Here is a 17,510-nt window from a genome sequence, read left to right as displayed (position 1 = left end):
TCATGGTCACCATGGATATTTTTTCTACCTGCAGTCGACCTGAGCCTAGTGCCCAGGCAATGCGACTTACGGAATGTCAGTTCGGCCAATTGAGTGTTCCGAGCGATGGTGTTAATTAGTCGGAATCGAAAGGGTTAAGGGTCTACTTCGAAGGTCGTACCACTTAAGGACTAGGAGAACATGCAGTAGCAGGAGCTACAGCCAGTTTTTCGATGGTGTCCACCGAAAGTCTTTCACCACGCCCAGGGAACAAGTTGCGGCTGGCTATGGCGTCTTGGCTCCATTTTGACGCCGACGATGCCAGGCCCGGTCGAATCACAGGTTTCGAAATGAAATTAGAAACTGTACGTTCATTGCTACCTCTTTCGCTCGTTTAACTCTGCGTGAATTTTTATACTTTTATACGATTTTTGTATTTTATGGAAAAATTGAGAAATTGATTAATCAGACGATAGAAGAATCGACGCGAGGTCAGAGAAACAAGAAGAAACAGCGATGAACGTACAATTTTAAATGAAATTTTGCGTGTCCTACGGTCGAGAGATTCAACAGCGTCGACTGCTCTCGTTTAAAAACCATTTTTCAAGGAAATCGCGCGAGTGAAAATTGTCTGATATATTCTACGTTTAAGTACGAGAGATGGCAAGTGCTTGGCAAAATAACAACGTTATCTGTTTATCAGTTTTACATCTATTGAATTAATTTATAAAAACAAAAAGGTCTATGTGTGTATTTTAATTAATCAATGTACGTAACCATCTTTGGAGATTACATTGAATGTGCAATTAGCAGAACTTTACAATGGCGATTGTTTGGCATTCATCGTGAGTTTAAGTCGCTACGAATCAGACGAGCTACGCATAATTTGATAAATTTAGCTACCAGGCTAATATAATTCGCGTGGAGCATGCCCCGCCCTGCAGCCTTTTATGCAAGCAAATTTATTCTAATTAAATCAAATTAGATGCACCCCTCTCCACTCTTTTGCATCTCCTTCTTCGTTGCCTCTCTCTTTCTCCCGTTTCGCTTTCTCTTCGCTATGGAAATATAGCGATATCCTCTTACTATATTCGCAGCGAACGTTCGCAACGTTCATTCATTTTCGCAAGGACGAAAATTACAGCAACTGGAAGAATGAAAATCGGTGTGTCGCGTGGTTTACCGTAACGTCGTAATTACATCGTCGATTTCTTTGTATTGCACGGATAGAAAATTCTAAATGGAGGAGACAAGAGAAACAGTGGAAGATAAAAGTATCGAACGGGTCTTTGGAATTGTCTGTCGCGAGCCACGCTGTTGGCAAATAGCATTCGATAGCGTAAGCTGATTTTATTACGAAAGCGAACGCTGAAGATGATAAATTTCACTGAAGCAGTTACGAAGCCGGATCGCACGCAACCCGGGAGACTTGAACGCGCGACTGCGAAACGTCGTTGTGCGCTTAACGCGCGACTGCGAAACGTCGTGCGCTTAACGCGCGTCCGTTGCACGTGCACGCGGAAAATAAAATTTTACCGAATTTGCGTGGCGAGGCAGCTGTTGGGAAATTAAAAGGGAGGAATTCGAAGAAAATTCTCCGCAGATTTCTTTGCTACTGAAATTTCCATGAAATTTACTCTCCGAAGTTACAGCGAAACGAAACGTTCCAATTTATATTTTCTTGTTCGTTTGTTTTATTTCGTCTTGGCCTCCAAATGCTCGAAACGTCTTCGAATTTACGAATAAATGTTAATTTCCACCAAAAAGCGCAATTTTAACAGAGCATTGTAACTACCTTTAACGCATGACGAGTATACTCGTCGTATCGCAAAATACTGCCGTTTATTCGCGACGAGTATACTCGTGCAAGACAGGTAGCTGGTTAAAATTCTAGTTATTATTTCACCTGAATTAAAATTCAGGTTAAAGTTCAGCTAGCAGTTTCACGTGACGGTAAAAATCGCCAGCTACAGTTGCCAGAGAACGTACCTTTACAGAGACGTTTACTACGATGGAGAAACACCATAGACGCTGCCACGAGTGGCAGGATATTATGAGCGCACAGAAGGCACTTCCATGGTTACCCATAGCTCCCATAAAAACTCGGCGTTAAGTATACTTAAGAAACAGATTACTCGGAGCAACTGTTTACCTTCTTTTTAGACATTTCACAAGCTGCGCGATAGCAATCGTAAAATCTAATGAAGTGGATTAATATCTTGGAAGGTATTAGGATACTAGAACGTGGAGGTGGTTTTGAAAGAAAATTTTCGTCGGTCGTTCGAACGGCCGTGTTTACCATTTCACTTTTGAAGACGTTTCCATTAGGAAAACATGAATTAGAAAACGGGAAATTACAGGAAAACACGTTGCGAGTGCGATACCCGATGCACTCATCGGAAAACCCGCTAGTTTTTTCGTCGACTTCTATCAGGAAATTATCGGTGTACGAGGAATTTGGTGGAAAAGAAGGTACGAGAAACCTTTGCTGTCACAGCTTTTTCCATAGGACGCCACAATATCGTCGGAGTGAAAAGCGAAAATATATTTCCCGTGACGAACAGGTACTCGTTTATTCCTCGAATTTTGGTCGAACGAAGCTGCAAATTGTTTGCTTTCGAACAGGATTTCAGAAGAGCGCGAAGGTTGCAACGGCTGCGCGTGGAAATATTGAAAATCGTGGAAAATTGGCAGGAGGAAAGTCAACGGATCGGGAAAGCATAAACGTCGGAAAACGTGAACGATTTTCCTTCCATCGATATATTCTTTTGCGTCCTTAATTCGTGCAGTGTCAAGAAATATAGATCAACGATTTTTTCCGTGAAATAGAAATATTTATATCGTATTTATTTATCGCGATGGAATTTAGAAATTCCCTGGTTAATTCATAAAAAACAGAGGATCGTAGACTTATTGACACGTTGATTTCTTTGCAATCAGGATAGCATAGGTTTCAAGCAGGTCTGCAGGTCTAGGAAGGTAAAAGGACATTTTGAGGAATCTATCGATTTCGTTGTCCGCTAGAACAGGGTAGTATGAGCAGTGGAAAATCGTGGATAGAGCAACGTGTTTTCCGGAAAGCTCGCTGCGCATACCTGCGCCTGCAATGTATACGCAATGCTATCGTTAAAAATTTGAAAGTAATTAAAGTGAAGTCTTACGGAGCTAATTGTAACTTGTAGATGTTTTTTAATCAGAATAGAGAAGCTTACGTGTGTATATGTTATAGTTAAAAATTAATTGCAAAGTAATAGGACACATAGAAGAACAATAGGAGAAAACAACTAATTGTTAATCGTTGAATGGACTAATTAGAAACCTGTGGTTAGAAAATCGAGTGGAAATGTTTGATCCCATTGAGTTGGTTAATGGCTTGAAAATAAATCCTACCAAATGATCCTATCTACTCTATTATTAATTATTATCATAATAACAAAAGGAATAACAAAAGCTATTCCTATTTTGTAATAATTATTTGCTTCGAGGTAAAAGCACAATATGTTTCTTGCTGTTTCATTGAATTTATTAGTTGAAAATAAAAGAACCAATTAATTTTGTTACTAATATAATTGTTATATGATTATTGCGATTAATACTGTATATAAGAACAAAATTTATTCCCGAGTTATTATAATTACCGTTTGTTTAAAAAAAAGTGTACAATGTTTTAAAATTGTCCTACTGAACAAATTGTAAAATTTAAATTAAATAAAAAAAAATGTTTTAAAAGAACAATCGTATTGTACTTTTTCTATTAATCCTATCATTGATATAATTATCAATAAATTAGTGCGATTAGTTCAACAATTAAATTCCAATAAACGAACTTATCGCTGTCTTATAATGATCATTTACTTCGAGACAAGAGCACAATATGTTTCTTGCTGTTTCATTGAATTTATTAGTTGAAAATAAAAGATCCAATTAATTTTGTTACTAATATAATTGTTATATGATTATTGCGATTAATTCTGTATATAAGAACAAAATTTATTCCCGAGTTATTATAATTACCGTTTGTTTAAAAAAAAGTGTACAATGTTCTAAAATTGTCCTACTGCACAAATTGTAAAATTTAAATTAAATAAATAAAAAAAAATGTTTTAAAAGAACAATCGTATTGTACTTTTTCTTGCGCACCAAGCTATTCCATTGAATTTACTTGGCTGGAAAATAAAAGATCCTATTAATCCTATCATTGATATGATTATCAATAAATTAGTGCGATTAGTTCAACAATTAAATTCCAATAAACGAACTTATCGCTGTCTTATAATGATCGTTTGCTTCGAAAGAAGCGTGCGATATTTTTCCCGAAACGAAGAACAATCGTATCGCGCTTTTTCTTCGTGCACGAAGCTATCGGAACTTTTCAAGCTCGGCTTTCTTCCAATTAATCCCTGACCATACACTGACACAGCTACAAAAGGAGAATTTAATACCTCCGTTCTTATCTTCCTAACTGCCCATTTTTACTTTCTTTTCAGCCCCCAAATAAAGAAGCAAAATTGTAAAAAGAAGCAAGCGACAGCTTAATTATTCGAAGAAACGTATGATCGTGGTAACGAGCGGTGTCGTGGTTGGCGCTGGAATTTAGACGGTACACCCTCGAGGTACTTAATTGCCTGGAAGAATTTACAACCGGGCGAAAGAAACCAACGAAGAAGAAGAAGAAGGTTACCGTGAAATTAAGTGAGAAGTGACCGTTTAATGAGCGCGCCAATTATCTCCGGATCGGCTATTGGGACCACAGTAAAACGATGGAGGTGGACTTTTCTTGATGAGTCTCCGCTCATCGTCCGCTTGTTAGATCTGTCTCGTGAAGCCAACTTCTTCATCCATCGCGTGGGAATTAAAGAAGAAAGTTTAAGCATACGCTTTGAATTATTAACAGGTTCGTCGATAAGATTTCCTTGAAAAACAAATACGAAATTTCGTCCGTTATTTTGAAGTTTCTTCGTTGTAAGAAAAAAAGAATAACGCCATGTGCAGATATAGATTTCACGTTAAGATAGAAAAATTTACCGAATTAGAAAAGAAACTGGAAACAGCAGAATCTTCTGTGCGAAAAATTATTCAAAGATGAATTTTTTAACATATCCTTAACTGCTAATATCTCTTTATGAACAAACTGTATTAACTTCACAAGTACAGACGTTGCAAAAATATCTTTTGCATTATTTAATTTGACGTAATATGTATATAGCCAACTGCAAATAATATTACTGTAATAAAAAAACACGGTCGTTAACGATTCCCCAAAAATAACGCTTAATTCAACACGTAGTCGTTTAAAAAGAAAACTTTCGGAACAAAAAGCCCTGTATCTTCCACGAAAAAGGTCGACTAATCCATAAATCATAGTTACACACATAGTTAATTACCACAAGAAGCGTCACGCGGTTGGTTCTAACGGAACAGGCAAAGGGAATGAAGGAATGTAACAGAGTAGCAAAAAAAAAAAAAAAAAAAACGAGAAATTGGGCGTGAGAATGTGGTGCTAGAAAAAAAATTAAAGTCTATTATTTGTCCTTCTAATGCCAGGAGTCCAGCGAACCTAAGAAGTTTTTTCGCCCCAAGGAAATTTGATACCGCGTCGCGTGATCTTCTAACACGTGCGAGAACATAAGTCTGGTGGCTCGGGCTACACAATCGAATCACGTTAAAGTTGGTTCGCTCGACAGATATCAATTTATCATCACCGGTAGCCTAGTTCTTTTCCAGGAGAGTAAAATATCCGAAGAGCGACAACGATTCTCATTTACTTTGGACCATTTGGCCGCCAGAAACCAATCTATCCAGCGACATAAAAAGCTTCGTTAACACGAACGAAGTGAGTAGGTTGTTAGAAACTGGCAGCAGGTCAGCGGACCAACCGCTGAAATTCAGTGACAACGATTTATGTGGGCAAGGGTTAAAAGCCTACGAGCCAATTAACATGCCCTCGGAGGCTAGGGAAGCAGGAAAGTCCCGTAGGTATGTTTCTGAAGGAACTTTCGAGGAACCACGTTAGGTCCGTTCAATGGCTGCTACCTCTCGAATATGTAGCCTGAAAATAATTGTGCCATTCAGTGAAAAATTTCAATCTTTAATATGACACGTAGCTTTAGAAATTTATATTACAGCTGTGTACATTGGCTGATTTTTCAAAAATTTAATTTTGCATTTAAAATGCGTCTACGTCGATCGTTTGAAATTATCATTTTCAAGAGAAAAATTATAATATAATTTCCTTGTCGTACAAAATTGTACAATTAATTTTTTTTACATTTCCATGGTAGTCGGAAAATAAACAATTCGGAAGATGAAATGACGTAATATAAGGAATTTGTATAAACAGCGAAGCAAATAGAGTACAGGTATATGTATAGATCTTTAGAATTGTTCTTTAAGCTTTGTTGGTTTTGTAGATACAGTAAACAAAAGGAAAATTAAAGCAGTACTAATTATCGAGTTGTAAGAAAGAGGACGACAGAAGCAGGACAGAATCGCAACAGACGGACATTGCAAAAGTGTCTTTTGCTCCGCCTCCAAGGGTTTGCACCCCCCCCCCAACTGTTTTCAAAATTCCTAAGGAATTATACCTGGCTTTATACCCGAGCAAATTTTATGACCGCATGAAAACATACTTCTTAATTTCCTACTTTCTTTCATACTTCCCTATTCATATTTTCGTAGTTAATAAGTTAAAACTAATTTTCTCAATGTACTGTACGTATTAATTTCAATTCAGAGTATCCTGCTATTGTTATTAATTGGATATAGTACACTGCTATATAATATTGATAGTTCAAGAAAAGTATTAAAGCAGTGAAAATTATAGAGTTTTTAAGAAACAGGACGACAGAAGCAGGACAGAATCGCAACAGACGGACATTGCAAAGTGTCTTTTGCTCCGCCTCCAAGGGTTTGCACCCCCCCAAATGTTTTCAAAATTTCCTACGGAATTATACCTGGCCCTATACCCGAGCAAATTTTATGACCGCATGAAAACATACTTCTTAGTTTCCTATTTTCTTTCATACTTCCCTATTCCTATTTTCGTAGTTAATAAGTTAAAACTAATTTTCTCAATGTACTGTACGTATTAATTTCAATTCAATGTATCCTACTATTATTATTAATTGGATATAGTATACTGATATATAATATTGATAGTTCATGAAGAACATACTTTCTTTCATACTTCCCCATTCCTTTTTTCATAGTTATGAAAATAAGAATAGGTAATTGAAAAGAATACTTTTTAAATTCAATTGCAATTCAAAGCAATTCAAAATTATTTACTTCGCCTATTAAATGTCGCAAATTACAAGAACTAAATTACTTTTGTTGTTCGGTATAATTTTGTACGTTACGTGCTCTTCTGTATCTTTGCAAAATACTCAATCGCTTCGATCATTTTCTATCCCTCAAACAAGTTCGATAGACAAATCACCAACAAATTGCGATCACCAGTTAGATGTTCCTCTACCATTTTCAACAATGGTAATCAATTCCCACGACTCGCACGACACCCGGGTCATCATCGAGGGCCACGAAAACGCTGGCTACTCGTGGGATCATTCACCCTACCAACGTCACTAGCTTCCCACGGTTCTGGGACCGTGAATGGCACGATGGAAGCTTATAAAAGGGATCGAAAGACTACAGTCCCATCCAGTTGCTTGCCAGCAACCATATCGTTGCTGTACCTTCGGCACTTTCTTCTCGAGTCGTGTATTTGAACGTTGCAAGGCGAAACTGAATTGTGTGTTATTTTTCTTTGGTTCAAATTTACCTGTTCTGGTTGTTAATAAAAAAGAAGAATGGTCGAGAAATGGTCGTTTGATTTGTTACTGTATTTGTTACTGGTAGAGTAATTTTCTTGTTTACAACTGACGTGTACTGTTATTTTTTAATTTATATAAATGTGTATAAAATACGCAAGTGGCTTACAAATTACAAATGATAAAATAATTTACATAATGTTACACATAATGAAGAAAGCTGTGACTTTCCCTCTGTTCAGATATTGTAGTGTTATTTAGTAATAACGCATGAAAGTACAACTTTCATGGTGACGTTTTATTATTTCACGTATTGGCGTCTATTTGCTGGCATATTTTCCTCAAGCAACGTGTATTCTTAAATTCAAATCACTATCAAACATGCTAGTTCATAGGAAAATTCAGAGATTATAGCAGGGTCAGGCTTGGGCATTTTTCTACATGGAATATTTGAAAAATGATTATTTAAACGATATATCATCTTATTTGAGCAAATATTATTTTGAAATAGTTGGTAACTAATTAAATAATTTGTCTATATTGTTTACAATCAAACATACCAAAAACTCATATTAATATTCAACTCAAATTAATTATATGTTATTTTATTTTCAAACAGTTAACTAAAATAGAAAATTATTTGACAATTTATCTGTTCTTAACCCAAGATAAAGTTACTTTTCCCCATATTATTTTGAAAGCAAGAAGAGCAGCAAAGTACTTGAAGACAATTCATCGTCTCAAATTATCATTTTTTAATCTTCGTTTCAAAGAAAATTTGCCCAAGTCTGAACAAGGCTAAGCATCGAATCCGCGCGAGGAAACTATGACGATTCAACGAGTACGTAAATCTTTTTCGTATTTGATTGTGATTCCCTTGACGAAGAGTGACGTCTAACGAAACCTGAAGAAAGAGTGGTCGTTACTTACCGGATGGATGATTGGACTGCAAATTGTAATCGTCGACCTGCAGCGTGCTGTTCGGCCCTGTTCTAGTGAATCTCACCACGTGATACTGGTTGTCATTCACTTTCACACCGACCTCACCGATCGGATGATCGTTCGTCCCCATATTGTAAACAGCGAACACGTTTCCTTCCACCTGGAAAGTAACGAAAAATATAATTAACAATTGCTTCAAACATCTCTAAAAAATCTGTGAACGCTTATGTCAATGATATATATGAAATTCGAGAGTTACAGCGATTTTGTTGTCCGTATCTGTACAGAAGCTCGTGGACAAATTGGTGGAACGACGTGGACGATGATTTTGCGAAATTCTATGTGCGAGCAAAACGTTTTACGTTCGTTGATTACGTCAGTTGCGCTTAAAACATGATTAATTTCCATTCTACGTATTCATTTGATCGATAGTAGAGACAATCGTGTCTTTGATGGTAATAATTTTGTTTCTAATTGTATATTTTCTAAATGAAGAATATTAGTATCAAATAAGAGTAGATTTTTACATGGAATATCGAGGTTTCTTGATAGAATTTCTATCAAATATGTATTTCGACATTTTTAGTAATCTATTTCTTGTTTTTCATTTGGTAATCGTATCGATGATTTTAATGAGAATTGAAGTATGAAAGCGTTTTAAGTTATCCTTATACGTCACTTGTTTAAATATTTTTTGTCTAGATTGTCCAGATTTACAGGCTTCGTATGCTTCATAAGATCAAACTTTTACTCTCTTCCTTTCTTTTGCTTCAGATTAGTTTAAATACAGACTTAATCGATTAATCAATGTTTGACAAATATCATTTGCGTTATTTTTCCAGAAATTACGTAATACCATTAAATTGTGTAATGAATTAATTAAATAAGTAATAAACATATTCACTTAGATTAAAATTAACATAATTAACGTCTTTAGACATATTTCCACATGTTTCCCTGTTTTAAACGTATCTCGTAAAATAAACTGCTATTTAACATATATTCTAACTATAATTAAACTATAATTTGCCTGTCATCGCCACTTAATATTCAAATCTTATTACCTACATCTAAAAATGCCATTTGCGTTTTTCTTTCTAGTAATAATCAGCATGAAATATTGTCGCACATAAAATTACGCACGTAATACGCAAATTCTATTTAAATTTAAATATATTACAGCATTATATTATATATCATGTAACATATGAGAGAATTTGGGATTTCACAGGTACATTCTTACACCTATCGTAATCAGTTAATTAACAAGTAATACTTATACGATATACTCTACATGTGAAATTACAAATTCCTCCCTTTCTTGAAAATCGACGTAACAAAACTTCCAAATTATTTTATAATTATTAACAACTGAATGGTTTTACGGAACTGTGCGTGTGACCAAATTTTGTACTCTTTAAGCAGCTTATGAACTATAACCCAAATTAATCTGTAATTACTAATAATTTAATAGTTTTACAAAGTAGTACGTGTGAGCAAATTTTCTACTCTTTAAAGCAGCTTATGAACTATGATCCAAATTATCCTATAGCCACTAACAATGTAATGGTTTTCAGAAATATCATGTGTGACCAAATTTTGCACTTTTTAAGCGGCTTATGAACTACGACTCGAATTATTCTATCGTTACTAACAATTTCAATCTCGAGATAATCGTTGCTGGAAGCAGATTCTATTCTGACGAGGACGGCGTCGCTCACGCTTGTTACAAAGCCCAAGGCCACCGTGTCTCTCTTCATTTCCGGCCTCTGATTCGGCGGGAACGTGTAGGTGATAATTCCTCTGCCGGCTCCGAATTCGTAAGCTGCTGCTTCTGTAACGACACAATTGCTCGCCATAAGCCCAGCAAATACAGAGTTAATAGAAAATGACTAAATATTAAACGCTAGAGCTAACCAATCATCGCTAAAATGTAAAGTCTGTGAGGAAGGAATCGCAATGACAGAGATCGTATTACGTGGAAAAATAATTTGCCAGAGGAGATGCTAACTTTTCACCTGATACATTTTTACCAATAACTCATTCCACTTTCCAGTGATACGTTATCGTACAATCATAACATTTGTTTAGTATAGTACCTATCATTAATAATCATGCTATCGACACGAACTGGCTTGTCACTGGCAGAAATTAAAAGACAACGAATTGAACTGAATGAAAAGACACGAGGACTATCTTTTACAACTATCAAACAACGTATAGTATCCATATTTTCGATTCTTTTAACTCTATGTTTCCATGAATCTAATTAATGGCCAAAAATGTCCCATTTCGCACAGTTGCTGTTAGTCCACGACCTATTACCCTATCGTCCAATTTAATAAATTTATCAATAAGATTTGTCTCGTGATTCTACTTAAATATATATTTCTTAACATTCATCGATCTCCAAAATTTTACATTAACTATACTTGCATGATTCCATGATATTATTCTAGGAGAAACATTTCATTCTACATTCATTCATTTTATATATACAGAAGCAGAATTTTCAACATGACGTTCTCTTCGACAAACAATGTTGATAACAATATTGCAAGAAATTTTTTTAAGTTGCTTATCTTTTTCTAAAATATCCAGGCCGTGAAGTATATATGTTTACAGTAATAGCGTTAACACCACTCAACGTAAGTGCTCTAGATTAGAATGATCAGATACGCCTCGTAAAACGAGGCAACTTATTTCGTCTCTTCACGCAGCCTCTAACGACAAATTTTTCCTAGACAAGAATTTCCTACCTTCGAATAACAAAACGCCGAAGAAAGAGGCTGCTAATCTGCTTTACTCGTTTATCAAACTCCTTAGAAAATATACGCGTAATCGGATATTCTTAATACAAATTACTGTCGTTTTACTTAGGCTAAATATACTCGGGACGTACAAAATTTATATACATTGTTTTAATACATTTGCTTAATAAAATAGCGCGAGATGGTATTTTCTATGGAAAGAGCGCAGATGCAGCTCGTCTGCTGCGTGTCACAACGAAGATAGTTACATTGGGAAATATACTCTGTACAATTTCGATACGCATTACATTATTATCTCGAAGACGCTTTTGATAAGAGAAAAGAAAAAAGGGAAAGAAGTGGAAGGCGAGGAAGATAGGAATCGTCGGATTAAGCTTCCTTAAACTTCAAGGAACGTGCTTATTGTGTAACTTATACAGAGTGAGTCGGTGGAAACTACTGGGATCAACGTTCGTCAACGATTTTATCAAAAAATCTTTCAAGTGGAATATGTTGCATTTGATGGCCAAATGAGTACATTTTGATTTCTTAATATCTTACATCTTCTACGATACTAAGATAACTTTGAGCTTCTTAATAGCCTTCATATTAGTACATGTAATATTTGTTTTGACATTTGACATTCTCTAGAGAAGATAATTTGTACCATAAAAAGCCATAAGTTTGGCAGATACTTAAACTCGAACTCGTCGGGTTTGATGTAGATGAGAGACAAAGATGATAAAAGCTTTATACAGCTCTCCTGCTTTATACATTAAACTCAACAAATTCGAGTTGAAACATCCACAAAAGTAATTGTTCTTTGGTGACAATATTATTATACATCATCAATGTTATCGTTACTATTTCTATTATTATATTCATTATCAATATATATATATAATAATATTGTACAATGTATAAAACACAGAGATAATAAAAGCGTCTGTCCTTCTGTTTCATACAGTACATCAAACGCAACAAATTCGAGTTGAAACATCTACAAAAGTAATTGTTCTTTGGTAACAATATTATTATACATGATCAATGTTATTGTTACTATTTCTATTACTATATTCATTATCAATATATATATGTCGGGTTATCATTAGGATTTAAGGCGCGTAATGATTCTTCGTTTGAATTAGCCATTGTTTTACGAAACAGAGAATATATTTACGCGAATAAACAAGATTTTACAAAATATTATGAATAATGAGTTTAATAAATGATAAGATTAACAAACGATAAGTTTAACTAATAATTAGATTAAAGAATAATAAGTTTAACGAACAATAAGAGGAACGAATAATATGTCTCACGAATAATAAATTTAACGAATAATGAGATTAACGATTGATAGGTTTTACGAATAATGAATTTAATTAACGCTATTAACAATGTTCCGGGATTCAAACGAATCCACGGTCAACGGGATAACTCTTTACTATGCGTAGAATAATTTTAAACACAAAAATACGATTGCTGAGACACTCGGTAAATTGCTCGATGTATCACTTTCCAAGGCGATCACACGAATGAATATCCGATGAAAATCTTTTTCGCTATACGACTGCATTTGTTTGTTATATGCTCGCTGGAGGCATCGAGAAGGTTCCAATCGTTGTTGCTAGGCAATTTCTGTCAAAAGTTTGTTGTATACTCTTTGGAAACATCGAGAAAGATCCAAACGCCGTTGCTAGGCAGTTTCTGTCTGGAGATTGATTCCTAATACAACGTGTGTTCCATTATATCGACATCTCTAAAGTACAATTCTATGTGATTTCTAGGGAGAACGATACAACCGATCCGCACCTTCGTCAGGCAAAACGTTTATCCCGTGACCGTGGCTACGTTCGGCGACCAGTTGTCACCTCGAAGCCACTTTCGCTTTTACAAATATCAAACAATTACAAATGACAATTGCTTAATTACAGTTACGATAAAATCTAGGCTAAAGCATTAGAAGGCTTCCTCAAAATTGTAAAGGGAAGGCTCCGGTTTTCCTTTCATCTCCGACATATATATAATAATATTGTACAATGTATAAAACACAGAGACAATAAAAGCGTCTGTCCTTCTGCTCCATACAGTACATCAAACGCAACAAATTCAAGTTACAATATCTGCTGAAGTCCCATTACCTTGGAAATGGAACTTTACTTTACAAAGTAAGTTGAAGTTTCGTTAACAATATTATTTTATATTTCGATCATTATATTCATTATTATATTACATTGTCAAGCAACGATAACAATACTGTTACCAAAATAATATTATTTTCCAACCGATAGTTTCCATCGACTCAGCAGACAGTTGGCAACTAAGCGAGTGCGGATTTTGTCATTAGATGGTATTGGCAAAATCCGCAATCACTTAGTTGCCAAGAAGTGGGAAAGTATCTGAACGCTGGCTTCGTCCAGCGAGTCCTACGGCGATGTTTATCGCACGCTACGATGTCGAAGGTGGTATCGAAATTTTCCCGCCTCACAGAACACAGCCTGTTATTTGTCCGCCGTGCACATGAAATATTCATGTTTTTACCTTCGTTACACGTCGGCCCAGTAAAACTGGTCATGTCGCAGTCGCACGTGTAACTGTTCCACTGTTGCACGCACGTGCCATGATTCGAGCAGAGATCGTGCGTGCACTTTTTGCCAGCGTGCATGCTGGCGTACATGTCGCAGCCAGATTCCACCAGAGAGCTGGGAACCACCGCGTCGGAGATCAGATTGGTGCTCTCGCCGCTCAGGTCCAGCGACGACAGGCAGCCCTCGAAACCGTGTCTGCTGAGAATTTGCTTCGGTAGCTGGCCGTACTGCGACTTCTCCACGCCACCTGAAATTATGCGAACGTCGCGTTAGTTGGACGGAAGATCGCCGTTTCCTTGGACGCTCGGGCAAATCCATAGATCGTCAAATGGTTTGCACGGTGGTCGAACGACATTGCAAAGAATCGTTTGAAGTAACCAGCAGTTCGACACTACGATGTCGTTTATCAATGATAGTTAGGTTTTCTTGTCTGTGAATCATCGAGAAACAATTACCCGCAAGTGATAGAAACAAGGCGCTTGGACTTTGGAATGGTATAAAATGTGCGAAGATCGACGATAAATTAGAATTTCTTTTCAGCCAAGAAACGAATCTCAGTAGCTTGCATTTGCTTTTGCAAGGATCGCTTCTCTTTTGACTTTGTTCTCGCGATGAATAAATTAATTAATAGTAGTAGTGAATTAGTAATAAAGGAAGCATAATGGTAAAAGTGTCATGATTTTATCAACTTTGTAGATGAGAATGTTTAGAAGAAGAAGAAGAAGAAGGTGAAATATTTAGGAAATGTTGAGATTAGGGTCGAGATCACGAGTTGATATGATTTGATTATTATATCAATCATATGTATGAATTAATTATGCGTATAATATAAATACAACGCGTGTCCTATAAATCGCTAGTACGGAATACGTGCTGCCTGTGGTTTCCAAATGTACTTGGAGATCCCAGCTCGAATTTGCAAATATTTTTTAACGCTCCTATCAAACATTTGCGTCTTTTACGTAGCGTTCGTAACAAAATTCTAACTCTGGCAAGTTGCGTAAATACATTGCAAGGAAGCGATTAGCGCAATCTCGAATTCGTGACCGTTGTCAGTGGTTTGAAAATCGTTTATCAGCGACTGCTTCGCGTAAATCGGATATAACGTGTCCGAGAATCTGCTATAAATTGAAATTTGTATAGACAGAAGTGGACAGTTACTTGTGGTCTGCCATCGAAGATCAGTTAGTTTCAAGCAACGTTCAACGTTTTGTCATTGACACTTCTCAGGTACGGTTCCAGTCATTATGACACTGCGCGACTTAAAAATGAATCAGATTACTTGAACGAATTGCATTCTGAAAGAGAAAACCTAACGTACAGATACAAAGAATATCTATCGGTTGATAATCGTATCATTACAATATTTTCACTCATTTTCCGAATATAAATTAGAGCGAGTTAAATTATCTTGCCTAGTGAACAGATAGAAGAACTTTGTACAGTTCTCAATTTGTGTGCTCGTTTAACAAACCTGCAATTTTCAAAAATAGCATCTTATTCTTCTTAGAAGTAAATGGTATTATGTTTAAGATTGATCTGTCTTTCTTAGTTCTCAATTTTATGAATGTGGCAGCTTTTCAGACAGTGTAATTATCAATTCGAACATAGATGTTTTACCTAATTCGCTATTTTATCTCGTCAGATGTTTTTCCATACTTTTTCTCGATCCCGCTAAGAGACAATTAATAGAAATTGCGATTACAACCAACAGGTGCGTGAATTTCCGGAAAGTACGATGAAGAACTGGCTGATAAGTGGAAAACGCGCGATCAGTCTTCTCTGCATCTTCCTTCTCGTGCAGTCGTTCTTGGTTACTTGGTCGAATTGTGAACCCGAAACGAACTCTGCGATGTCACGGATGGCTGTAACCCCTGCAGTAGAATATAGAATTCCACCGAGATGTCGCATCAGTGTCCATGGTCGCAAGTTTGTACCCAAATGGTGCAAAACAATCTACTAATGTTCAGACTCTTAAAATTTATAAATGACACGCATATCTTTGTTCCCGTTCCTCCTCTTTTTGATCATCGACTTTCGCTTTGAATCTTGAAGAGCACTGACGTTGCAAGATTCAAAGAACGTTGATTGCTAATTGTTCGATTATTAGCTCACTGATTTTCTGTATTCAGAATCCCGTTCCTTGTCAATCGAATTACAAAGAATGCAATAAACGAGATAACGCAAACATTGAATTCCTTTCGATTTAGTTATAAACTCCACTTACAATATTTTTACAACTACGCAAATTCAGTCTCCTCACTGACTTACAGATGAATGTGCTTGGAATATACGATATATCAAAAGCAACAAATATTTTGATACGAGCTTAGGTTCCAACTATATCGAAATATAAGACACAGAGTATGTGGAACGAGTTACAATTATGCTAAGCCACGCAAACGTATCCATGACAGACCGAGAAGAATTTCAATATTTGAGTATGGAATTTACTTCTTTTTACCATTTTGCTACCAGAAAGTCTGCTTAAGATCATCTAACGATTTTTGCGACCAACCGAAATCCGTGGAAGTTTCGTCAATTCCCTTTGTAGCGTTAAACAAACTATCGTCATAATTTAATCGTCTTTTCTCGCTTCAGAGAAACGTAACGCGAGTAGATCTACGTGGAGCAGATGCGCAATGAAAGCGAAGGTACAGAGCGTTCAGAAGCTTCAGTGAGCGAAAATGAAAAGAATTTTTCAGTCACGAAATATACGAAGATTTTCAATTAAACGATCTTCCAGAATGCGAGATGAATTTTCTGCATTTGACAACGCTGTCGATGTAAACACGCACAATATTTGTCCAATATTTTAAGACTTTGCCACTTGGAGGAAACGCGACATATTGCGTGAATATACAGCGGCTCGCATTAACATTAGGATACTCTGTGAAATAGAATAAATTTCTGAATGTAAGATCAAACGATCTGAGTTTCTTTGAGAAGCTACAGTTAGTCGACTGGACGACGTTGAAAGAAGTTTCGAAAAGATCGCGAAAAAATTGGCGAAGGTCGCTTTTCACGTCTATTTTATCTGACTCCGTAATGAAAATTTTAACAGTACGTTCTGTGCATTTATGTCTGCTATATACACGCTAAAAATTTAATCGAAATCGTTCGGTGCGGAAGCGGGCAATCGTCGAAAGATACAAAAATCTTTCAGATTTGTTACAGGGAAAGGCGGAAAGCGGCGAGAAGCTGCGATTCGCACAATTTTTCACCTTTTGTAGCTCGCAGTAACGTTAATGCCAAAATTATTTTGCATTAAAGAGTGTTCGAATATTAATATGAGCCGCTGCTTGTCGCAAGCAAACGATCAAGGTAATCGCGAATTTACGACTCTGATTCGAATTGAAAAATTGTTTACGAGCGATTGTTCCGCGTAGCTCGGATATAACGCGTTGCAAAACCACCTATAAATAGGAATTCGGCTAGGTTCAATCAAACAGTTGCTTGGAGCCTCAGAGAATCCTCAA

The 17,510-nt window shown here is 36.3% G+C and overlaps 1 protein-coding gene across 11 annotated transcripts in view; it reads right to left on the bottom strand.

The window, feature by feature from the left end:
* The window catches only part of LOC126874906 (neurexin-1), a 598,322-nt gene that overhangs the window by 55,783 nt on the left and 525,029 nt on the right, over positions 1-17,510 (bottom strand). For all 11 annotated transcript variants that reach the window (XM_050637402.1, XM_050637400.1, XM_050637401.1 and 8 more), the window contains 3 exons: positions 13,985-14,278; positions 10,346-10,524; positions 8,679-8,850 (listed from right to left, as the gene is read on the bottom strand). In XM_050637402.1, the coding sequence (XP_050493359.1) occupies positions 8,679-8,850; positions 10,346-10,524; positions 13,985-14,278 (645 nt within the window). The remainder of the gene's footprint in view (positions 1-8,678; positions 8,851-10,345; positions 10,525-13,984; positions 14,279-17,510) is intronic.

This window comes from Bombus huntii, chromosome 17, assembly GCF_024542735.1.
Source record: "Bombus huntii isolate Logan2020A chromosome 17, iyBomHunt1.1, whole genome shotgun sequence".
Classification (NCBI taxonomy): domain Eukaryota; kingdom Metazoa; phylum Arthropoda; class Insecta; order Hymenoptera; family Apidae; genus Bombus; species Bombus huntii.
The sequence above is the reverse complement of the archived record's forward strand: the minus strand, read 5'-3'. Positions and strand labels throughout refer to the sequence as shown.